A 26,735-nucleotide genomic window follows, 5' to 3' on the forward strand; every position below is an offset into this window, starting at 1 on the left:
GTTAGGGCTTAATGAATTAAAAAAATTAACCAACAATATGTGTAATATGTATATTTAATCCAACGAAAACGAATAACAATGAATGAAAGAGTGTGCACAATTTTGTCGTATTGCCCAAATTAGACCAAATCTATTATGGTTTCGTTTAGGCATGGTTTAATTGATTTTTAAAAACTAACTAACACCATCTGTAAATTGTAGTCTTAGTTCAATAAAAACAAATACATATGACTAAAAAAGTTTAGTGTGCACTATTTATAGCGAATCTTAACAGCCTACCTCCACCCTTCGCCACTGCAATATAATCATGTGTATCGAATATGTTTTCAATATATTGATCTTAAATCTTTTTTTTTTAAATAGAGCTTGTTCAAAAAAGGCAGTATTTTGGGCGAAAAACAACTCAATTATGATTTACCATTATAGAGCTTGAGCATATATAAATGTGTTTGTTAAACTAATTTTTATTTAATTACTAACAATTACATTCTTTACGCATTAAACCTAAAACGAATACAATATAAAATTCAAAGGTATGGCATTCATTATATATTATAATATCCAATTTAGTATACAAAATATAAAGAAGAGCTTTCTTACGTCGACTAAATACATTTCAGGTGCGTCTACAGTGGAGACAATAGCTCCAAAGCTGAGACCATAGTGCCTTCCCCAATGATACCTGATGTAAAGCTTCCTCCTGAATATGTGTAGGATTTCGCGATTAGTTGACCGCATATGGATTGGAATACCTAACGAGAACTAAGTATTTTGGGGATACACTGATGATCCCACAAACGTGTTTGCTGCGTCTAGCTGTATTATCGAAGAAAGGCAATCTTAACATTGGTCAAGGTGCAGAAAGAATATGGTTTGGCGTATCTCTCCCACGAATACCATAGATATCTAAAATATATCTTTCAATATGTCCATTTTCACCATGTTTGAAGCCGTAATATTGTTGTTAATTCATAATATCGTATGTAATAGCACTCTCTTATAATATCAACGTTGTTATATACTCCGAAATGGAAGGTTTAGTTTTTACAACTATTTTAATCTGAATCTAGGTGAAAATAGGATTCGCCGTTATAAGTTGGTTGGCGGGAGTGTCCCATAAATCGGTTGATACGTCCTCGTCAAACGAAACCTGAAAATGAATAAAAAAATATATTAAATAATATAAATGGCATGTTATTTCGTAATTTTTTTTAATATATCTACAGGCCAATGACTCTCTTCGAGATACAAATAAGTTGTGGATGATACAAATAATTTCTGGACCCCAGAGGTAAAAATGTAGTAGGCAGGTATTTATTAAAGCTAACAGTTTCAATATACCGAGATAAATAACGGAATTCTGCAATTGATTTCGTATTTTATTAGTATAGTATGTAGCTTATTATTTTTTTAGGTCCGGTGATTTTACATAAACTCCCGATAATAACCTTTGTCCTTTTTTAAGACTCATTCCTGGCGAAAAAATATTTTTTGCACTTTACCTCTAAACGGTATTTAAAATTGTGAGATTATTGCTGGTATAATATATGAAAATTTACTTGAACTATATTATTTTAGAATAGATAAATAGTTGATATATTTTCTAGTTAAATGGTACATCTCTTATAAAATGTGCTCTTTGACCGTCAATGTAAACTTTTCTTATCTTATATATATTTTTAAAACATTTTAAACATAAAATTATTGAATTTTCTAAATTCAAAATTTACCCAAATATGTTACTCGAATGAATAATTATTATTTAAGATTATTATTATTGTACCAGCAATAACATACACGTGAGAAACTGGAGACATGCAAGCTGTCGATATTACTACTATATATTTTTTATTATATCAACAACATTATAAAACTCTTCTAATAGGTTGGAAATTGTGTGTGTGTGTGTGTGTGTGTGTGTGTGTGTGTGTGTGTGTGTGTACACGACGAAAACCACTATTAAATATAATAATAATTAATATACCTATACAATGTAGCCTTTAAAGCCGATGTGTAACATACAACCATGATATACAATATATCTGAGCTGTAATGTTCCTTATTACTGAAAATTTTGTCATTTTAGTGTACCAAAATACACACAAAATCAAAACCCAAACATTTTACCTCTGGGCTCCATATTTGGTTAAAATAATTATTAGATAAAATTACGGGTGTCTCTCTTTTATTAATATCGCTGAAATTTATGTGTTAGATATTTTATTAAAGACAATGTGTTAAAAAGGTTAGTAGAGGTTAAATATATTAAAATATTATTAAATTGAATGATATGACATATGTACATGGTTTTACAACATTACCATTTGAACTGTAGATAATTAATAATTAAGATACTCAATTGATTAGTTAGATCCGTTACTATTTTTGAACATTTTGAGAGAGCTTGTGCATCACAACAATAAATGAAATATTCCATATCGGAATAAAAATTCCCGCATTTTCTTGTAGCGACTGCAAAAAATCAAATCTTTTGTGTCATTTGATAAATAATAGTTCGTAACCTTACACTTTACAGTATCAATAATAATTAATATCTGCATTTTATTTTTTAATAGATATCCACCAGTAGCAAAAGGTGGCTTAAATCAATCAGCTTCTCATTAATTGTGATACAGGTTGCTAAGCTATTTTATTATTTCAATTTCCATTTATTACATTCACGTTATGATTTTTCATTTTATTTCAAATGGTAGTGATTCTATATTTTATATTGAAAATATATGTGTACTAAATATCAGTATACGTCATTAAAAATTTGTAGTTGTTACTTTAAATTCATTAACATACCCATGGACTGTTCGTTGGACTGTCTCCGCTATATAAGTCTATCAACATGGCTTTGGGAAGTGGGCATGAATCCAAAATGTCATCTTTTCTTTGTTGAATAGTCATCACTTCTTTTCCTGATATTTTTGGTCGTTTTTCTTGATTTGACTGCCATTGCTGAAAAAAGTAATACTATTAAATACTTATAGAATAAAACCTTTGTACGTTTATCGATTTACCAAAAAGTAATCTAACTCAACCTACAATCCACTACGGCTCTTTGGCCAATGATTATGCAACAGAAAATCAAAGTATACACTTAATGTCTCAGAAAGTTTCCAAGACTCATACACTGCATGAATCTTGTTGATGATTCAGTAATGGATCATGTCTAACCTGATATGCTGTGTTGAAGCTTTGAGCTGCAGCCAACGTGGCTGCTCTTGCCATTTTTCTCTTGGGGCAAAGGAAGGCGTGGCACTCGAGGTTGTCGGTAGGTCCTGCAGCTATGAAAGCGAATACCTGGCCGTGAGCAGCATCCGCTGAACAATATGAGATCCTGCACGGTAAAAAATGTTGTCATTAATAATTATTCCAATGTTAAATTACAATACATGCACTGTATGTTCAAAAAAGATAATTACTTAATTAAATTCTGAAAAATCATCAATAAGCTTGGATTATAAACTGAAGCTGAAACTGAACTATTGTTAAATTGTTGTAGGTACCTACTCACAATGCAGACTGTGTTCAATCAGTAGCTATAGTAATGTTAATATTGTGTACATAGGCGCATTGAAAATTCTGGCTACAAACAACATTGCGGCTTGCTTTCAGATTTGGTTATAATGTACGCATGACAATGACACTGTTACTTACCATTGTTTGTGATTTTTTAATTCATCAACTCAGTATATTAAATAACTTTTTTTAAAGTTTGTAACACAGCATCACATATGATATTTGTTACAAATGAATTCAAAATGCGACACGACTTGCAGCATTAGAAACCTTTTTTACTTCCTATAGGTTATCTCTCTATAGATTATAGAATAAAGTTTTCTGTATCGTCCCAAGATCTTTTAATTTAATTTAAATGACCACAAGCCTACTCATGAAAGAGAATTTTAAAAGCCGGTTTAGTAATTGTAAAGCTCTACTATAATTAAGTATTTTTTGTAGTAAGTATCTTTAATAATTGTATTAACTGTGGAATTCTTGGTGAAAATACATACCAATAAACAGAATATATTTAGTACTTATTCCACATACTCTAATATTAAATTGTCATCACTAACTGATTGTCAAATGTTTACAATGTTCATTTGAATACGTATGACGTATATTCGTAAAACTATGTGGAATACGTACTACATATTTTATGTTGTTGTGAATATTTTTATAGTTATTATATTTACTTGTATATTGAGACATCGAGTAATCTTTCAGAAGTCGTTGCATCTTCAACTGCGATTCCACGAGGCGACACTGTAACTTCCACCCTTCTCAGCTTCTTTCCACCACCTAATAAAATCAAAATAAAAAAATGAATATTATCATTTCCATGCGGGAAAATCTACAAAGGCTACCAGTCGAATAAAACAATTAATTTTATCGGAAATAAAGTACCTAACGATAGACGTGATACAGATATAAAATAATCGTCTACATATATATATATTATGCTAAAAGGAACGTCAAAATATAATGAAAAACTGCACAATTATATACTGTAAACAACCTAGCAAACACATTAATTATTTGTATAATAGACTGTGATTTCGATAAAAAATAATAGCTCAATGAACTCAACATTTGTTAACGCGCAAAATGAAAATGGCCTCGTTTAAGATCTTGTCTAAAAATGATAATCAACAAAAATATTCGTTTAATTTCTTTTTTAATTCAAACATTTGACATAAATTTCCGGAATTGCATCCTTGGCGTTGAATATAACATGTCGATTAGGCTATTATCAGTTACATAATTTATTTATCTCTAATTCAGAAGTAGAACCATGAGTAGAAACTTAATAACATAAAATTATATATTGATTGTTGATCCATTCTAATAATATTAAGTATATTAATAATAACTATGTAGTACCTACAGTATTTATTTGTTTTGTCATGAAATGAAAACACAATTTAAATGTTCAAGAAAGCATTTTTAACTTGTACTGACACGTGAATATATTATTTTGAGATAGATTCTTTGGCCGATTTCCAATGAAAATAATATATGGATATCACATGCGAAAATTTATCGTGATAAACACATACTAACTTGAAAGAAACTAAACATCATAATATTAGACGTTTTCAGTATGTAACTGGCCAGTTCCGAGGTAGTTTTATAGTGGGATCGTTTCTTTACTTATGAGCCTTATGACGTACCTAATAATATGTATTCACTATATTTTGATATCTACTAAATCTACCTTTACCCAGTATCTTTGAATAAATATGAAACGAGGTTTATTGTCGGTAGATACTGTCTTGCAAAATATTTTGATTATAATGGAATTCAACTTAAATATCATAAAACCTCGCATAATTTGCGTTTTGTTTATAACCTACTAAACCACCATTCGGGGTAGAAATTAGCTTCCTTCAACAATTTTCTATACGTCATGTCTCCATCAAAAGTGACTGCTTTCCAATACTGCACCACCAGTCATCTGTGGGTCCATTTAACCAGTGAACTTTTGGCATGCCTCTTCTCCTGAATTAATCGACTCTTTGCCGGTCCATTGTCATTTATACGCTGTGCATGACCTATTCTGCAATCCCCCCAATCTAAATTCACTAGTTTCTTCATACGTATCATAACTCTCAGCATTATATTATATTTTCCGCCAAGGATTGCCTGGCACAGGTATTTTTAAAAATAGTTAAAGGTAATTCATTTTGTATCTTAATTAATATTCAGATTTTCAAAGTATGAGAAAAACAATTACACGTGCGTCACATAACCTTTTGAGCCCCCGGATACACTCGATTAAGATTGGGTGAGTTATGTGTCATGTGGTTTGTGGTTTGGTGGAAGGAAATAGTTTTGGGCTCATTTTGAGCAAAGCATGTTTCGTGATATCTTCGGACCCATCAATGACACACAGTTGGGGATGGAGACGAAGATATAATTACAAGCTGTGCTTTTTGTACGAGACCCTCATATCGTACAATCCATTAAATTGGGTCGCTTTAGATGGTTGGGCCATGTAGACCGGATGAATGAGTCACGCATGACAAAGAAAATGACATTCGACAAGCCGGAAGGCAAACAAAGACCTGCAGCCCGATTTCCTAACTATCGTCTCGTCTGGTGTCACACGAGATGATAGTTAGGAAATCGAGCCCCTGGTCGATTTCATACAACATGGGGAATAATGTCGAGTTGAATTTAAGCATTGAGCGTCCTAAACTGGAGAGAAGCGGGTTTGGTCCGACCTGGATAGAGGCGGATTCTGGAGGAGACAGAGACACACATAGGGTTGTAGCGCCACGAAGAAAAATAATTATTTTTTAATAAGTATGTACTTACTTACTTACATATTATTATATAATGCATATATTTTGCTTTACACATTCTTGACATAAATACTTTGTAACATAAATTGAATGTACCATAGTAATTAATTACTAGCTGGTTCTTACTTTTAGCTTGTGTGATGGCTTGCGCAATGGCCGCTGCCGTAGCGGGCGCCGAGCAAGCCCTTTCCGCCGGAACTGCGCCGACATACTTGAGCCTGAAGTGTCTCTCGGTCGGTTCCGCTTCCGGTGTCAGGGAAAGCTGCGAGCCCAGCGGCTGGTTCGACCAATCCTCGCACAGTTCTAAACAAAATAAAACATTTAATTACCACACTGAACTCAACTATGTTTACTTTGCTAATTAATGTCTTATAATTAATTTACGTAAGAATTGTATTCAATTACACAACATTATATAATTCTTATAATCTGTGATTTGGAAAAATCCGGTGGGTATGTTACTTTTAATTCTCTATTATTTTACTATTAATCATTTCACGTACGAAATGTCATTTTGGGACAACCTTTTAAGAATAGCCGTGCGAAAGAAAGAAAGAATGACGAGCGGTGGATTTTTCAGTATGGATGATATCTGATATGAATTTAACGTCTTTATCGTATATATAACAAACTTTTTGTGTGGCACTGGCAAATAAATCTAAGTGTACAGGTGTGAACTACAGAATGGATTAATAAATATAATACCCCCAATACACTACATTTTTAAACAGGATTTTGAATGCGTGAGTGTCCTACGAAAATGAAACACACATTACAGACGTGCAATAGTGTGTGTTGCAACCTTAAAATACACCAATATTGAATGGGCGTCCATAAACCGGAAGTAGTTGTCAGAACGAATGACACGCTTAGAATGGCGTATTCTTGAAACGTGTTTGTTTTATTCCATATTCTTCCACACTCACGATCGGTTGCCTGTTACCTACTCCACTCTTACTTCTGTGCTCCCTGATGTGAACCATACTAATTGCAATCAATACATATAGGTATATGATTGTATCTTACATAATAAGCACTTATCTTACTATGAAAAAACTGTAAAGACAGATAGATTTATGATAATTTAGCGCAACTAAAAATGTATCGCACGATCCCAGTGATCTAGTTCTCTATTCATAATAACGACATTTATGGTTATATAAAATATTAAATCTTTGAACTTAATTAATGATAACGAAGCGTATTTTCTCTATGATTGACCTAAAGTTCAACTTCTATGAACTATTTTGCATCCATGGCGCCGTTCGGTGTCTTTTTATGATTTTGCTTTATCGTTATATTATCATAATTTATAATATGCATTTCATTTAAGAACAGTTTTATGGAATATAAACATACTGATTAAAATACCATTGAACCGTCATTAAACGAATGCCGCATTATCGTTTTTGCAATTAATCAACAATTTATAATAACTTTCGTAATTTAGCAATACTAATTACTAATAAAGTAAACATTAATGAGTATATTATTCCTGCTAATGTGATGCTTGTTTTATTTAATTAATACTAATAATAATTATAATAAGGCTAAGTACGCAGCCCCTGAGGGCAAGAGAAGACTTGGACGGCCGAAATTGAGATGGCTGGACTGCGCCACCGGAGATTTAAGAATGGTCGGTCAAAGCAACTGGAGAGTGTCGGCGCTGGATCTTCTAGGATGGAAGAGGTCTTTGAAGGAGGTCAAGACCCGCCAAGGGTTGTAGTGCCATAAATGATGATAAAAGGAATTATCATTAAGGAACTGGGGATTGAACGGATGTAGGTACCTACCGTATGCACCGTTAAACAGACAATTCAAAACAACGCATATATTATGAATATCTTTTATTGTGTTAACTGTCACTTCATGGTGTTTGTATTATTAATTAATTTTGAAAATGTCCCTCTGAGGCGGACAAAACCGGTCCAGATATTAATAAATAATAGTAGAGTAAGTATGATAAAAAAATTGAGTTTTATTAAATTAAATTACTAATATGGATGAAAATAATTCAGCATTTTATACTCAGAATTCCATGGAGCGTATTACAGTGTTCGGAGCTCAAAAGCTTTTTAGGGTCAATCCAACCATTCTAATCTCAAATATATATAGGTATACTATTATTCCTGGTAAAAAAATCCATTTATGAATTCTCGAGAAATGAGAATCTATAAATTTATAACTAAAAAATCTCGAGAATCAACTATTCTCATCATTCCTCCAGAATTCTCGAGTCGAGAAATCTCGATCATATCAAAACCACTATCGTTGTGTTGGACCTGTTATGGGTCTTCATACCCGTCAGCGCGTCGGGCCTCTACGTACCTAAACCGCCACTATTTGAGAGGTAAAATCTAATAGGAATATTTTCAACTGACCAAAGGGCAGGTAAAACCGATGGTGAATAGTATTCATGTGGATGCATAAATAATTATAAGATTATTTTTTTACTTATTCATATATACGTAAGTATATAATATTATATTGCATTGTAATTGTATGCATATTAAGTGCTACTCAACCTTTTTTACGTCAGGCCGCACGCACTTCCAAATTATAATATTTTCGCGATACTTCACTTTTTTAAAACTTTTAAACTAACATACCTTGAGTATTTTTTATAATAATTTATTACTCTATATTATATATTATTTGTAAACTGTTTGTAAGTAATAGTGTTGATACAAAGGGTCGTGACTCATGGCACAATTAATGATAATAAAAACCGCTAGAAATCTTATAATCAAATCGCATTAGTTGTTTCAACTGAATGCATTGCACTATCGCTAAATTATCATGTCGAAAGGTCAAATAAAAAAGTCATAATAATGCATTTAATGACGATTCATCAATGATTGCATGATTGACGGTTTAAAATGTATTTATAACAAGTACTGCCAGCCAATTTGCCCTTTAATACTTTTACTTGATGCGTAATTTGCTAAGTAATTTGTCAAAATAAAATGTAAAAAAAACGCTATAGTAAAAATTACCATACCATTGTAAGCGGAGCGTTCTCATAAGTATGGTAGTTGTCAGCGTTGCCAACTTCTTTTTTTCTTTTTCTTGCCAGATCTGGCATTTTTAGATTGTCAAATTTCCATCTGGCGTATGGCGTTAAACCTAGCATTTTTAGAAACAGCACACAGCTTAAAACTTTTCGTAATAACGTTACAATATTACACCAGATTTCAACATGATGGTGATACATACTTATATATATTATAAATTTTACTAGTAAAAAACACCAGATGCCAATGCCATCCGTCAACATTCTCGTCGGTCAGGGTTTTCAATGCGCTGCAGATATAGAGATATACTGTGTGTGCGTCTGTATATTGTATCTTTCGCAGCGTTACAGACAGATAAATCAAGACAAATATATACATCTTATAATTAATACACTAAATGTTACATCCAAAAGGACGACTAAATTTCTTACATACATAAATTTTCTATTTTATAACCTGTTTTATTAGTCGTAAAATACTAAATCTTTGTTCATGTAAAAACGTTAATTATAATTGTAACACAATTTTTTTGAAATGTTAGTTTCTAGGAGACTTTGAATTTTAGAAAAATCTAGCATTTTTATTCTGCTATCTAGCTTATTTTCTTATCCTATCTGGGACATTTTTGTGAATATCAGTTGGTAACTCTGGTAGTTATTATCCATATCCACATCCATTCACCCAACCCACTTTCTTACACTGGATCAAAAATATACATAGAAAAAACGTACCTATAGCACCTACTTAGGAATGTATTTTGAACACTAAAACTAAACTTCAATTTAAAATATCGTTGATATTTGGTTAGTGGTGAATAGAGATCCATGCTGACGTCGTCTAATTTCGTCTTATAACTGAATATATCAGTTTGATTATCAACTTACATAATTAATTAAGTACAAAATCTCCAAAATATTTTGAAACTAATATTAACATGAAAATTCATTGTAGAATGACATAGATGCCGCAATATGGTTATGTAAAATTGTTCCGGTACAGGGTCAACAAGACAGTTAACCTTAAAATTATTGTAAAAAATCGTTTATTTGTTGAGAACTTACTGTCATAAAACTTTCAGAGAAATATTTATTTATTTTATTAGAATAATGAACAGAAAATTATGCGTAACCATAGTTTACGAGGAGCACTGCTATACCAGGCAATCTGTTCATAATCATATACTAAAATTCAATAAACATTAGACATATTATTATGTGCTTGAGAGTATGTTGGTTTTTATATTCTTCTCATTTACACAATAGTGTCGTGAGAAAGCTTGCTATTGATAAGAAATCTAAAAATACGTATACGGTAAAGTATAAGTATTAATAAGTATAAAGGAAGTATATTTATACCAGTAAAGGATATTGTTAAATCTTCTTACAGATAAAGCCTTCTGTGATTTTCCTAAAAAATCACCTAAACAATCTACGGTTTCACGTGATATTTTTGTATGGAAAAAAGAGAAAAACAATCAACGTAAACCAGAGAGTTTGTGTGAAAATTATAGATCTCAGAGGCCTTTTTTTGCGTAAATTCCACACATAGGTTATATAGTATACAGTTCTCTATAACATCTTTAGTAAGACTTAACTATTAGCGTGTATTATGTATTACTTGTTGCATTTTAATTACGAGGTGGTATTTACCATCGGCTGGTATAGGTAAAACACTCTACAGAGTCATTGTTGTACGCTAAAATTGCTTCGCATCTGTTTTGGTATTATTTGTGCGAATGAATTAAGTAAGGCCTTTAATAAAACTCTATTTAGAACCGCCTGCAATCATTACATCCCCATCACCCATTGGTTAGGCGTGCAGTGCGGGAGAGGAAAGGGCGGAGTTTCTATTGTTATTGAGAGTCACTGGTAATAAACATGCCATAAACTCATTCTTTGCAATCGTCTACAGTGTGTTCATATAGTGATTGTTATCGATACGATTTTGCATACTGAATTATAATCTCCCGTTTAATTAATCATAATATTAATGCCCAAACGTAATAAATAACAGTAAATAACATTAAATGCATTTTTTTACCATTTTGAAAATTCACGTGTCACGTTCTCAGTCAATCTTATAATTGTGATATTTATCCAATCGACTACAATATTCTTTTAATGTAATATGGAAAGTCGAATTGATGGTTTTTAGGTTTTATGACATTGATAGTTCTTGGGAGATCGCATTCCGTGCAATAACTATAAATAGTACAAACTAACAAGGAAATGTATTCTCTAAAAAAACAACTACTGATTACCTAGTTTAGAGTAGGCGAAACTTTTTACGTTCGCGTGCCAAAATTTCCCAAATAATATTTTTCGACTGTCTGACGTGCCAAGCAGTTTTACGTGCCGAAAAAAAAGTTTTTGAAAGTTTTCTAAAGAAATAGTTTTTAAGAATTCCATTAAAAATTACAATTGAGTTCTTGATATTCCATCTTTCACCGTATTTCTAGCCGAATGCATAACTTTTATTATATTTTTTTAATATTTAATATTTTATCCTAGTTTTCAAAATTCTCAAAGTGATCGTGGAAACATTTAAACCACTCTTATTTCTTATTATATTCTCCATCACTGAATGGTTTTCCATTTTTTTAGAGATTATGTTTGAGGCAAAATAACAAGCAGTTATTATATTTGAATGCCTTCCGATAATTAATTTCATAAGGTTTGTTGATTGAATATTTTTTATTTTAATTACCCGATCCTAGGGACCGACCTATGCAATTGTATATTTACATTACTTAAACTTAAAATGATTATTCTCGAACAGGATTTGCCTGTTGTTTTATACAATGCGATTTGTCATTTATGCATGAATTTCGTCGTTTCCGTTTGCGCATCGATTGGTAAACATAATATGAAAACCCAAAGAAAATACACATGGCTATGTCGTCATTATTTTTTTAATATATATAAAATAGTATGTAACTTATTTTCTCTTCAAAATGAAACATTTGCGTGCTATGAAAAATCATCTCGAGTGACACTAGTGGGACGCGTGCCATCGGTTTGCCATACCTGACCTAGTTAGTTGAAAAACTTGTGTGTATGTTACACAGTTTTTATGATAAGTATATTTTATAGCTTTTATAAATTAATTGATAAGATGACATTGTTTGGTGGTTTATTAAATGTGATGGGGTGGTTTTACCATAAAAATACAAATAAAATTGACCGTCGCGCCGCCTACAATAACCGCAATAAATTATTGCACGCGCGGCAATAATTGATTGCGGTAACAATTATTATTGACCGCTTGGACAATAAATTGAACTAGCGGGCAAATTGTCCGTACAGCCTATTTTCCAGGGCCCTTGTGATTAATATTTTCAACGCGGCTTATCAACAATTTACTTTATTATACAGTTTTTAAAGTGCGATATATGGTGATTAAGAACATAAATGGTTACCACATTTACCACCCTGACTCACGGAGATATGACAATATCACGTGAAAGCATTATCATGCTTGTATGCATTGTATAATAAAATAAATTGTATGAAAATGCTTTGAATTTTGACGGCCGATTCGATGGTTTCTTTTACACATGAAAGAACAAGCCTGCACATGGACGACATAATCCAGTTCAGGTGGTTCGTAGAAATGATGCAGCGCTGCACATTACAGCTACCAGTGCCGTATAAGGCCAGTCTGCATCTATTGAACTACTTCAAGATGGACACGACCTCCACAATATCGCGATAAGAATGTTGCAAGTTGTCACTGCACCGCTCTGCGTCCGTCCCGATCATTACAAGTACAAATTAATCACAGAAGACGAATCGGATATTGCATACAGTCATACACTTTCGCTGGTATATATTTTAAATTACACTTTGTTTGATAAAACCAAAGACACTGAAAAAACTTCTCCTATAAAGATGGAGCCTATGAAATTGAAGCAAAAAAAACCATTGACCCACTAATAAAATTAGCTACAAGTGATTTTGTTTACAGAGAACTTCACACTACTGATATGACATTTACTTGCCAATTTGCCGGACGTATAAAAAGGCAATTCGTTACGATAGTAGACAAGCAACAAAGCATCCAATAATACTACACTTCGGCATTATTATTTACTTGAAAATCGTGTAAAATTTGTATTACACCGTTTATCTCCAGTGTAATTGGCGACTTTATGCTGTCAAGATTATATTGTTTTTGAAATTTGTTGCTGTAACTCCTGTTCAGCAAAAACGTTTTAGAGGATAAGACACATTGCACACATAAAATTATTTTACGAACATATAAACAATAGGCCATTCATCATGGTCAGGATTGCAAATATTATATTTGATTTGACAAACACATATAATAATATAATGGCCAAAACACATAATTATTAGAAAATCGTATTTTGCTATTTGTAAAATACTATAACAATATCAGCTGTTGAATGTTATCTACTAACTTTCAAATAGTGTTCCTAAAGTTTCCAAACCGAGTTAAACCAAAACCGGCTAGCCGAATAACCACGCGTTTGTAAATAACCGAAAACCTGGTAATTATAAAATTATGAAAAATAATAAGTGCAGTTAACTTAATGAATCCTCAATGTATTATATAAAGTATCAGGAAATTTTGGTAACAGCAGCTAATGATTATATTTCATCGACATATTTATTATAAACTGCATACAACAAACAGCATACCTACTCAGAATCTATCTCTGAAATAACGTTCAATGTTTTCACTTTTCTACTAGTGGTTTGAACAGTTCTCACCAAATACGTTCGCAAAAAGCTTTCTCTATTAGTTGTGTAATTAAATTATCCCGATACCATTTTGGTACCATATAATATTAATTATTAAATACAATTTATTAATAATAATGTTTTCAAATTAAAGCATGCCGAATACTTTAACAATACATTTTCTTTTAATTTTAATTTTGTGCCGTATTTCTTGTAGAATTTTAAGTGTATTTCAATATGAAAAGCTTATAAGTTGTCCATATACATAGACATAGAGACATAATAAAGAACGTATATATCAGACGTGGGCAAATGCGAATCTTCGTTAGGTTAAATGCGGCTCCCAATATCTCGTGATAAAAATATAGGTATTTTCTTTCCCCATTATTTTGTGTTTTCTTTCTCATTTTTTATTTTCTTATAATATATGTATTTTTCATAGGTACTTTATATAACAATTAAGATTTATTTGGAAATGTAATTAAATTTGAATTAGTGTATTTAATACTACATGGTGTGGCTCTTTATATTATTTATGAAAATCCAGAATGTGGCTCTCGTTGACCTCATGTATGCCCATCCCTGGTATATAATATGTACTATAATATGATGCTTCTTGGTTATTATTACTTTTGAATATTTATTTGGTAATTATCGTAAGTCACAAAAAAGCTAAGAGCTAGCTATATTTATACATATTATTCGTTTGTAAAACAAAATTTTGACCTGACAGGAATAGATCACAGTGATGATGGCGATAAAATGTAATAAACGTTCAAACAGCATCGCATTAAACAGATATATTCTATACTATTATTAATATCTATATTATTTAACCATTACATAGCGACATTCGAACATGTATAGGTAGACGTCACGTAATTTCCATTATGCGATATCACGCATCGGGAATTTATAGCAATATCACCTTTATTGTAATGGCGTTAGAACGTGTTTCTTGTGTCAATGTTGATTTGAGCAAACCCGTTCGAACCGAACCATTCGGCAGACCCGACAAAAAGCATCGTTAATTTATAGCAATATCACCTTTACTGTAATGGCGTTAGAACAGATTATGCCATTCGGCAGACACGACAAAAAATTGAGTGTCATTTTTTCCCTGATTCTTCGTCCATATTAATGTCATTGTATTTAGCAGATATTTGAGAATTAACATTTGTTTAGAATTCGGGACAATCTGCCCTTGTAAGGAGGTACTTAAACATATATTCAAATTCGTTTTGGAAGTTTATTTAAAAGCATTATTATCATAAATTTAAAAACGATGCGTAAATAATTTATCTGTTCAAAGTCAGGAAATGTTTTTATCTTAGCTCCGAAAATTATCTGTCAACGGTTAAAACGTTAACTAAGCATGTTTACATTGTAATGTTATCGTTTCATTCAAAAATATTACGATGCGATAATTACGAATTATTATAATAATATTATGATTATGACTAACAATACTTAGGTACTTACATTATTTTGTTAGTTAAAACCAGTTCAAATGTTTTAATGTTGAATAATTATTTCTGCTACAAATCGATCGATTATTATTAGTTGTTATTCGATTAATAGATCGATTATTATTACGGAGTCAACGAGTTACTTGTAATAATATTTCCACTGGCGTAACCAGAAAATTATTAAATTTAAAATTACTTTGTATTATTACTTAAGGCATTGCCTTTACCTACCAGAGGCACCTAGCGGAAAAATACTAATATATAAGTAATACGAAGCTTGCAATTTGAGACATTTTTAGAGACATCTGAAAACATTAAAAAGAATAATATCTTTTTATTTTCAGCCAAAGATAAACTTACAATTTAAAAAATGTTATAAAATGTGAATTGGTTATGGGTCTCATCTTAATAGTACATATTATATTATGGTAATATTTATTGTTAAAATTTAGCTTATTAAGTTTTCTATGTTGTACCTAAGAGATTTTGACTAATTCATAGTTTTAATATTTTTTATAATTATTTTGAAAAACATCGATTTTTATAAAAATATAAATGTGTATAATTTGAAATCCTTTTTATTTATATCAAATCGAGCTTCAATATTGGTACCATACCTAAATAAGATTAAGCTTCGTATTTTTCCGCTGGGTGCCTCTGATAGGTAAAGTCATCGCCTTAATTTGGTCCCGTGAAATATTTTTTGTTTATACAAGTGTACCTATCGTATATATTGTTTAAATTTATTCCAATTATGCAACACAGGTATATATATATATTTTTAGCATTACAACAGGCCATGACGTCGAATGACAGTAGTGTTGTGAAACAGTAGTGTAGTAGTAGAAGTGAAACAATAATAAGATACTCAGGTTTTGAGATAATCACATAAATATATTGTGAACAGGTGCCTTTGCGCACCGAAGTACCTATGTAGACTTACATAATGACGTGTTACAATATTACATTATTAATAATATCAAGTATTAACCGATATAATCATGATTTAGTTCTCAATAAAATACACTTTAATTTTCGATGATTTAACTGATGTCTAATTTCAGTAGAAAATGTAGCCTGCTCATTTGTCCTTGTCTCTATTGAATGTAATATTAATGGTGGCGCTACTGAATTAGTCCATATCGGCCATTACTGTCGCCATGACACTTTCTATAGCTTTACCGCCATTTTATGATATAAAACTTGTACATGTGATTAACTTTATCGAAGGATAATTACGCTTAGATTTCATTATCCGTCGATAAAATTCATCAGTGCAATTTGATATGCAAATCTTGTCTGTGTAAATTAATCGTATCGAAGGTAGCTAATCGATAAATTGATAGCGGCTAAACCTAATTGGAAAGGCTAAATAGGTTACAAAACACATTAAAAAAGGATTCTGTAAAAAAAAAGTCAGGGCGTATGTACGATTGTTTGGAGTGCCAAAACGAAAACAGTAATGTAAAGTACCTATCGTGAATCACTTGGAACTGGCTGTCAAAACTAGATTATAAAATGGTTATTTATAGTTAAAAATTATTTATATCTGGAATGAATAAAAAAAAGAATTATAATGGTTTCCAATATGAAATTATTTTATTAGCATTTTAGTCTACTTACTTATATCAGAATATTCAAATTGTAGGTACGTTTTTAAAACTATCTCTTCAATTTTATTGTGAAAGCCATAGTGAGTGTGATGTACTTTTGTCTCAATTTTCGAAAATGATGCGCCTCGCCTAATTAACCTTAAGTAGGTACCATTAACTATATTATACTCTACAAATGAGCTTCTGAAAAACCAAGCTTTCTCTATGAAACCCAAAACAATTATTTATAAAACCCAAATGCGTCCAGTATTAACAGATGGATCAGAATACTCGGCCAGAAGCTAGCTATTTTTGAGAACAGCATCCAAAGAGGAATCTTGATGTCATGTGAAATGATCACATAGGATGCCAGAAGAGCCACCCACAAAGCAGGCTGGTTGAGATGACTGGACCAAATTGGGGCCAAAATTGGTGCACGTCAGAAAATTTCATGGAAGAAACAACAGAGGTAGAAGTTTTCGAAAAATATGTTTTTTCTGCAAAAGCTCTCTAATTACAGCTCGATTGTACTTCTAACAAATTATTACTAAAAATGGGTCGACGTGGAAAAAACTTCTCGAGTTTTGTGAGAAATCAGAAAAGTGACAACGCAAAGGAGTTTTATGATGTTCTAGCAGCCAACGGCCCAGAAGTAGAAAACACAAGGCGTGAATATGATGAATAAGTTTTTTTGTATAAATATTTAAGTATGTTTCATCAGCGCTCGAAATGGAAAATTTTACGAACCGGAACGCTCAATAATTTTACGAAAATATTAACTATATTATACTATACTACATTAATTGTAAATGTTATTTATAAAAATAAGTGTGTTATTTTTGTTATTATATGAAATATCTAGCTCAGACGGTCAAATTAATATTTCCACGAGACGGAGCGATAATTTTTTGGATTTTATGAACCGGAACGGCGCTCCGGTGCGTTCCGGTCCATTTCGACCCCTGTGTTTCATAAATAATTCGTAAATATTCTTTAATAAAACAAAATGGACGCAATAATCTCCATTTTCTTTTCTTATGAAGGTACTGATTTAAGCACATGTATCACTTTGATTTTTGGTTTATGTTATCCATTTAACGTAATATGTACACTATTTTACTCATTTGTATAATAAAATCACCTTAAAAATTACACATTGGCGTTTTTATTTTTTTCAAACCGTTACACAAAATTAAATAATATGTAAACAGTTTTTTCTTCGTCCTGAAGAAATCACCCTTTTCAAATTTAATGTATCATACTTATCGGAAAAACTAGGCTCAATTTGGAAATGTTCAATCAAAAGAATTGAAAAAGACAGGGCTGTAAAGCCCAATCTCGACGATTGAGAATGTCTTCGGAAAAGGCCAAGACCCAAAACCTCCCATGGGTTATACAGACAAACATGATGATGTTGTCATCTAAACTTAAGTCATTGTGAATATTAAAAGACAAACAGACATATTATTCCCAATATAAAAACAAGTTAAAATATAAAATAAAAAATCTTTTTTTAAATACTGCTGACATTCCATTTTTAAAATGCCAAATCGAGTCTATCGTAATTGTAATAATAAGAGTTGGCGAAATAAATTGTGCAATCTCGTTGGCAATTTTGTAGTCTGAGCCCTAAATTAGTGTGGTATTCGCGCCGACTAGTTATATTATAATATTATGATTGTCTGTAATAGAGGCCGCGCAGAGAGCTGCAGGCACTGCTAAAGCATTCTCACACAACTGCAAGAGATTGCATCAGCTGGCGAATTATGCGTGAGCAGCGTGCACCTTCGGATTGCATCAGAAAGGGTAAAGCATACGTAACAACCCAACTTTTCAAACTCTAAAAATATTAATTAGTAGGTATATTTTAAAACAAATCTATCTCAGATTAGTGTAATTAATTTTAAATATAATATATAGGTATTAGGTAGGTACTTATCTGATTAAATAAAAATATATTTTTATGACGACCAATTATGGTAATTATGTACCTATCTACTTAAGTACTACAAATTTTAACTTAGTTATATTTTACAACATATAGGTAATTGAGAGAACGTTCGGACTTATTACCTTTTAAATAATATGTAGATACCTACTGAAAAAGTGCCTTTTTATGTAATTTATCATATTATGTATTTATTGAGGCGGTTAATTTTTACAAAAAGTTAACCGTTTGAACTGACAAAATTGGTAAGTTGTTTGGATTGTTTTACACTTGACCTTCCCAAAAATAATATAATATCCTTCCCATAAAATGTTATTAGATATATTTTACTATACTTATTTAAAAATCAATCGTGTAAACAGTCTCCACCTTTATTAAATTATGTAAAATAAGTAGGTACCTACCGACCTAATAAATAATACGTAAGTAGGTAGGGAGGTACTTAATTTGTTTTTTTATAAAAAAAAAATACTTTATCAATAATGTATTCGCAGAAATATAAGTATAATATGTTAAACCTCAGATACATGTATCTCGTAATCACCTAATATGGAACCCAGAACTTGTATTTCAATATTATAGTACTACCTATCGAATAAAAAAACAAAAACCAATGCTGATCAACTATCTATTTACACACATATTAGGCAAGTAGACAATATGGAATTCATATATAAACTACATATTATCTGACGTATTTATTATCATAGGATTCATCAATATTTCAACATATTGAACCTGTGCACACATTATGTACTTACAGCATTTATTACAAGTGCGCCGAACCTTTTTATTCGCTCCATAAACCGGTATGTCTACCCTACAATCTTCCCTCCCGTTATAAAAAACGAAAAAAGACTCTGAAACCTGTGTTCTCCTACTGAAACTATTAATCTCATTAAATGGCGTGCCAAATATGACGACCATGAATAAGTAAATTGCGGTTATTACTCTTCAGCACAAGTGCAATTTCAGAGAGGCGAGTCTTTAAAATAATAAGTAAGACGATGGTTAATAATTATTTAAAACTAACATGTCGACTGAAAATGATTGCCTTTTAAAACAAAACTATTCAGTGTAAGAATCCTATGATTATAAATTATATAAATACTACGATCTTTGATATTATTATACTGAGGTGACAATGCCTTTTTGATTGAATGCTATCTATAGAAAAAGAAAATTAAGAATTTTAGAACTAAGCTCAAACAATACATAATATACGTTGTGGACTATGTGTAAGGGTACCCCTATCAGTGTGATATACTGTCCTTTCCCATCCTAGAAACCAACATTCAAAGATCACATAAAATAAAAGTACCATTTTTGTTTTAAAAGCCACAATTCTAAAATTGATAATACAAACATAACTATTAATACTTTGATTTAAAATACAAAAGCCGAATGCCAAAAAGAATGCAATTCACAGTAAGAAAACGCTCCAGAGAATATTGTAAAACCCACTAGTTAACTTTCGTATTTTTTCTTATGGTTATATATTTCTCATAAGTGTTTTCAAATCGTGTATGTTCAATAAAAGACTGTTACATTCTTAAATCTTGTGAAATATTTGTTGATTAAAAAAATAGTTTATGAATACATATTATTTTGTTTCATATGATGCCCGTGGGTATAGCAATTTATCTGGTAAACGTACCTATTATATTATGATATTTTAATATATTATCATTATCGCAAGGTCCATACTTTCCCAGTCAATAAAAATATTTGCAAAATGTATCGATATGTGCGTTCTAATGGGTGTATGTCAGACAAAAATCATAAAAGACAAAAAATCAAAAGGGTTAATCGTGTAATATTTTCTGAGAATTATATTTAGTACAATATTATTTTTTGATTCCACGAGAAGTTTAAAATATCTACCTACTATATTTTTTATTGAATACGAAAAAAATTCTGTACCACATTTTTTTCTTGAACTTTGTACTATAATAAGCATAGATAAAAATGACAACACTGATTAATTTAATGATTATAGTACAGATATAGCGACGGGACTTGCAACCTCATTGCATAATATAAAATAGTAAACAAATATAATGAAAACATATTCAAACAAATAAAAACAAATTCATGACATTTTGATTATAGAAATATTATGTATTAGCAGCGTCACCACACTAATAATACGTATCACCTACAATTTACATAAAGACTGGTTGAATCATGAAATAACGTTTTTAAAATGTTGACATTACGAAATATGTTGGAGGAAAGAAGTGAAGATGAAATAGATTATTGTATAAGGCTAATAATGAAACGATATGAAAGTAATTTAAATTTATTTGTAACAAGTTCGCACGTTTGTACTATGGCAGATTTTAGTTGTGTCACTTGTGTTATATATTTGTGGCTTTACTTGGTCATACGATTACAAATAAACAAAAATTACGTGAAAGAATATTTACAGATAGTAAAAATTAACCCCAAAAGCGGAAATAATTATGATAGTATGACCTCATTACACTGTCACACTGGCCTTGATTCCTTTCATTTTCGATTAATTAGAATCAATTTAAAATCTGGTCGAGATAAAAGTCCAACTATATTAAAAAAAACTTTTTCCAGACTTTGTTGATGTTTACAAAATATTGTTATCGGACAGCCTTCGTTTTACTTAGAACACGAAAAATCTAGTTTCTTATGATATAATAATAAAATAATATTGATGTTTTGGTTTAGATTTGAATGAATAATCAGTTTTATAAATATACGCATCGCACCGACGCATGCTACTGACGTCGTAGAAATAATTTAATTTTTTACATCATTCCTTGATATCTATCTAATTTTGTTAAATTAAATTAACGATAATTATTCGGCTTAATTAAAGGAATAAATATTATTATTAAATATACAAGGTGCGTATGTACTATGTAGATACATTTTATTGCATAGTATGTTCGTATGTTATTATGCAACATCTGCACTCATTTTTAAACATACCTAATGTATAAGAAAAATACCGATAACATAATATATCATTGCAATTATAGTGCATTATAATGACGATTTCTTGGATTTTCAACTCGAATATGCTATGTTTCTCGTAAAATTCCAGATCATATAACGTTTGAAACGTGGTAACCTTAACCATATTATTGTCATGATCATACGATGGTTCGTACTTTTAGAAAGCTTAAAAATAAAAATTGCAAAATGAATCAGGCATTGGTTCTAGAATTTAAATAAAACTCCTGTACTATTTCTGTACAAAAACATATAACATGTTACTTCTATGACTATCTTATTTTCAATAGTCAATTTTAAGCTTTCATATAACTACTTATTTTTTAATTAAAATATTATACGACGGTTTCTCAGATAACTTGGGAGTGACTATTACAGAACTAATACAAAAAGGAATACTGCAAACAAATCATAATAATATGACCAACAATAGTGTAACACCTGCATTTTTAAAAAGGAATAGTAGTAATTGATTCATGTAAAAGTTTCACTTTTAAGAAAAATCTTAAATATATTTTTTTTAAACATCAAAAAGGCTTATATTAAAACCAATTTAGGTGTATATAATGACATATGTATATAATAACACCAGGTGACCAGATAATAAATTGTCAAATACTGGGTCATTTGGGAGACTGGAGCTTCAATGGGTTGATGGAGACTCCTGAGACCTACAAGTACTAGGGGTTAGTCATTGGTAAAGGCTTAACCAAATGGTATTGTAGAATGTTCACCGAGCACAGGACTGGCCGAAAGAGCCCAATGCTCGATTTAGGTATAGCACAATCCCAAAATGATATTTTGTTTATGATACAAATCGATAACTTACCTTTATAGTTTATACTATGTATAGCAGTGGTAGCCAAGTCATCAACCCCAAGTAAATGATAGACACGGAAAATTTTATACCCAAATTATCAAATCGTAAGAAAATCGAGACATCACAAAATTGAATCATTATATTTATCTTCCTCAACCTCGGAAATTGTGTCTAATATTTTTATAAATATTGTGCATCGCTTCAAAAATGTCGCCTGTCATGCAATTTGACATCAGAAAAGTCAGTCAATCGGCAGCTTAATTGGATAAACAACTCGCCCGAAATGTGGTAGAAGTGGGTTCGAATCCCACTACGTTCAAGATAATATGATATATAATTATATAGTTGTACATATTTATATGTATATTTCTGATGTTGGTCCACGTTATGTATTCTCAATGAAGAATATTACAGTTATATCTTGAACTACGTATTTTATACATACATATTACGTTCGACTTGAAAAATATTGTTGAGACCAATATTGTGCAACCCTTCTATGGTAATAGTTGACTGTCGGTGATTCCCAAAAGTTAGAGGTATTTTAGTGTAGTCGCATGAAATACCTTTGGCCCTATCCGCGTATATGATGCGATAACTGGCAAGATGTATTCTTGGCATTGTGCAACCTAAGTGATGTAATTTATTTTGAAATTGCTATAAAACTGTCGTTTCGACCTCGAAGCGGTCATAATTTATTTTGGGATTGCCACAAAACGCCCCATTGTCGCGAGTGCATGTGGACGGCTCAATGAGGTCACGTGTACCTGGAATACGCGCAAGGTTTTACGCGTGAGTCAAATCGTGCCATCTAGACAAGACAATGGGCTAGTAACCAGGGCTCGAAATGGACCGGAGCGCACCGAAGCGCTGTTCCGCATCATGGAATTCCAGAGATTATCGCTGCGCTTGTGGAAAAAATAATTTTACCGTCTGAGCTAGGTAAGCCATTTATAACAAAAGTCTAACAGACCTGTGTTTTTTACAAAATACACATAAAACTAAATAGATATGTTAATATTTTCGGAAGATTATCAAGCGCTCCGGTTCGTAAAATTTTCCATTTCAAGTCCTGCCAGCAACGTGGAACGTATTGGTAATCAAGCACTATCGAAGTGCTTTACGTTTAGAATACCAAAAGAAAAATAGAGTTTGATGAATAATTACGACTTCTGTGGTTTTATGGCATATAAAAAGCGCTAAGAGTAATCAGCTGGAAATCTAGAACGAAAGATCAAGCAGATTGGAGGATTCTGCATGAAGTGACCAATTGAATGTACACCACGAAATGTAGAACCAGAAATGAAGAAGAAGAATAATAGTCTCTGAATGTTGGTTTTATTTTACTACCCCGTTAATGATTACTAATTACACGTGCTCTAGGTAAACCGACATCATTATTTTCAGTTAGAAGTCCGCAAAGTCTAAAAAGTCGACCACCCTAACTATAAGCATAGGTAGACTATCTGACGAGGATTTTAATAATGAATGCATCGCGAAAAAACCTTTCTACTGTATTTTAATAAGATATATTTAGTGAATACGTAAAAGATTAGTCAAATTGTATACAAATATCATAAAAAAAATATTATACTTTTTTCAATGATTAGTGTTGCTATTGTCGTATTATCGATACTGCCGACGACCTCTGGTTTAACGACGTTGTTCATTGATAAATTAAATAAGTTCGTTCAGACAAAAAATAATATATATATTTTTTAATAATTAATATTATCCATTGAGGGTACCTCCATTCCTTGTAAATCGGTTTTCGCTACCAGGTTTCGCATTTCGGCATCTTTATGCTTTTGCATCCATATTTTTCTATGGTAAATATACAACTGACTAAAAATAAAATGTCTTACTATTTAAGTATATTCAAAATAATTAATCCATTAAAAGATTGTAAAAATTACATTATTCTCAAGTAAAGGAATTGTTCAGGTATTAGAAGTCCTCATAAAAAAAGCTTGGGGATTCAAAAAGTCGAAACCTGGATACTTGAAAAAGTACAAAATTCATAGAAATTAGAAATTTAAATAATACTTTGTTAAACTAGTACCGTAAAGATAGTGCACAAATATTACGTAGTTACCTACCTACGTATGCTATTTTAGAAGACAATAAATGCTCTCGGTTAAATTTTATATTTCACTTTGGCTATAGATCAATAATTTCACCCCTCAGAAATACCAAAACAGCTAATTTATTATTGGAACTGTCAGATTGCTATTTCAAAGAGATTGTAGAACGATAAAAGAAAAATATTTCAAATAAATATATTATTACAAAATATACGAGAAGGACTTTACGATGATATTATATTTTGTTAAAAAATAATTGATTAGAAAATTTGACAGCTACGATACATTATAAGCAATGTTCCCTGTAAGTTGTGCGCATGTATATATAGAGTGAAGTATGAAGTACGAAATATGAAGAGTGATAACACTGATAACTAACTATATTCGGTTAATTTAATTTGGCAAGAAAAAAATGTGATACAGTAAATTAATTATAATACTGCCATTATAATTCTAATAGTGAAATCGTATCATAATAAATACCTAATGGTAATTATATTAATGTTTACATATCAAAAAAAAATACACGGAAAATTTACCTTCATGGACAAATTGCCCGCAGGCTTATATTATTTTATAATTATTCCAGGATCTATTTTTCCGTCTCATTTACCTTATATGGTTTCTGGATTATCTCGTAACGAAAAAATCCACCGGTGTAATATTAAAACATGAATACTATATTGTGTAACCTTCCCAAGGAGATGAATATTATATAGGTGTAAATCCAGGACTCGAAATGGACCGGAGCGCACCGGAGTGCCGTCCCGGTTCATAAAATTCCTATAATATCGCTCCGTTTCGTGGAAAAAATATTTGACAAGATATGTCATATAGCAAAAATCTAACACACTTATTTCTATAAAATACATATAAAATTAAATAAGATTGTTAATATTTTCGTAAAATTATCAAGCGCTCCGGTTCGTAAAATTTTCCATTTCGAACGCTGTAAGTAAGTCATTTAATTTTACTTATGTACGAACGAGTTCTGACTAAGTATTCATATTTCTACAGTAATCAGTCGAATCCGTATTGTCAAATTTGTGGTGAAAAAGTGGTCAATACGAAATAATTGTTTTGTGATGTCATAGTCAATAATAATTTCATTCAATATTGCAGTAAGTGGGTAATAGTGTTTTGAATAAGCTTGTGAATCAGTAGAACGAGTACCTATGGACCGTATTAAATTTACAACATACAATGGAAAATGATTACTGATCGCGTATTTTTTTTAATTGAAATCAATAAATAACGAAATGAGCTTTATCCATAAAAATAAAAGCATCATTTAGAGATTGTACCTATTGCCAAATAATATTCATACGATAATGGTTAATGAACCTATTTATTTATATATAATTAGTAAAAATAGCATCTTTATTAGTAACCTGCGATATTTCAACGTTTTTTAGAAGATCCTATGGATGTCAGTTATTGATTATCATTCATAATATTATGTATATTTAAAAATACTCACTTTTGTGCTTTGAGCTGTTTTTCCAGATTTTCTTGAGCAGCGACATTTTCTTTTCAACTTTTTTTCGCGCGCTCTGACAAGTCTTTTCACAATATACGACAAATCACTGTGTCTATTGAATATTATAATATGTTTCGAATGATACTCAGAATGCAACAATGTCTTTCCGATAAATTTGGATGATTCTAAGATTATAAATTCTTGTAATTATAAGAAATATCCAGTTTAGTAAAATATGTGATGTTTATTTACAAACATGTGGAAATATTTATGTTTTGGATGCGTGTTTACTAGCTGACCGCTGATATTGTACT

At 31.1% G+C, this 26,735-nt stretch overlaps 1 protein-coding gene across 1 annotated transcript; it reads right to left on the bottom strand.

Annotated features, from left to right (window-relative positions):
* Positions 1-297: 297 nt before the first annotated feature.
* LOC147067941 (low density lipoprotein receptor adapter protein 1-like) lies at positions 298-26,735 on the bottom strand. Its single transcript, XM_085952316.1, has 6 exons — positions 26,422-26,735; positions 6,444-6,620; positions 4,206-4,311; positions 3,184-3,346; positions 2,809-2,964; positions 298-1,150 (listed from the first exon to the last, which is right to left on the bottom strand). The coding sequence occupies exons 1-6, from the start codon at positions 26,465-26,467 to the stop codon at positions 1,067-1,069; spliced, it is 732 nt and encodes a 243-aa protein (XP_085808442.1). The 5' UTR covers positions 26,468-26,735; the 3' UTR covers positions 298-1,066.

The sequence above is a fragment of the Rhyacophila brunnea genome, unplaced genomic scaffold (genome assembly GCF_057557595.1).
Source record: "Rhyacophila brunnea isolate RB1 unplaced genomic scaffold, BYU_Rbru_1.0 scaffold_3, whole genome shotgun sequence".
NCBI lineage: Eukaryota > Metazoa > Arthropoda > Insecta > Trichoptera > Rhyacophilidae > Rhyacophila > Rhyacophila brunnea.

What these genes read in the sequence shown, in the direction of transcription:
- LOC147067941 (XM_085952316.1), bottom strand. Translation starts at nt 26,467, where the DNA reads ATGTCGCTGCTCAAGAAAATCTGGAAAAACAGCTCAAAGCACAAAA. An exon ending in CTCGATGTCTCAATATACAA is followed by an intron (nt 3,347 to 4,205) that starts GTAAATATAATA and finishes TTTACCGTGCAG; the next exon opens with GATCTCATATTGTTCAGCGG. An exon ending in GCTTCAACACAGCATATCAG is followed by an intron (nt 2,965 to 3,183) that starts GTTAGACATGAT and finishes TACTTTTTTCAG; the next exon opens with CAATGGCAGTCAAATCAAGA.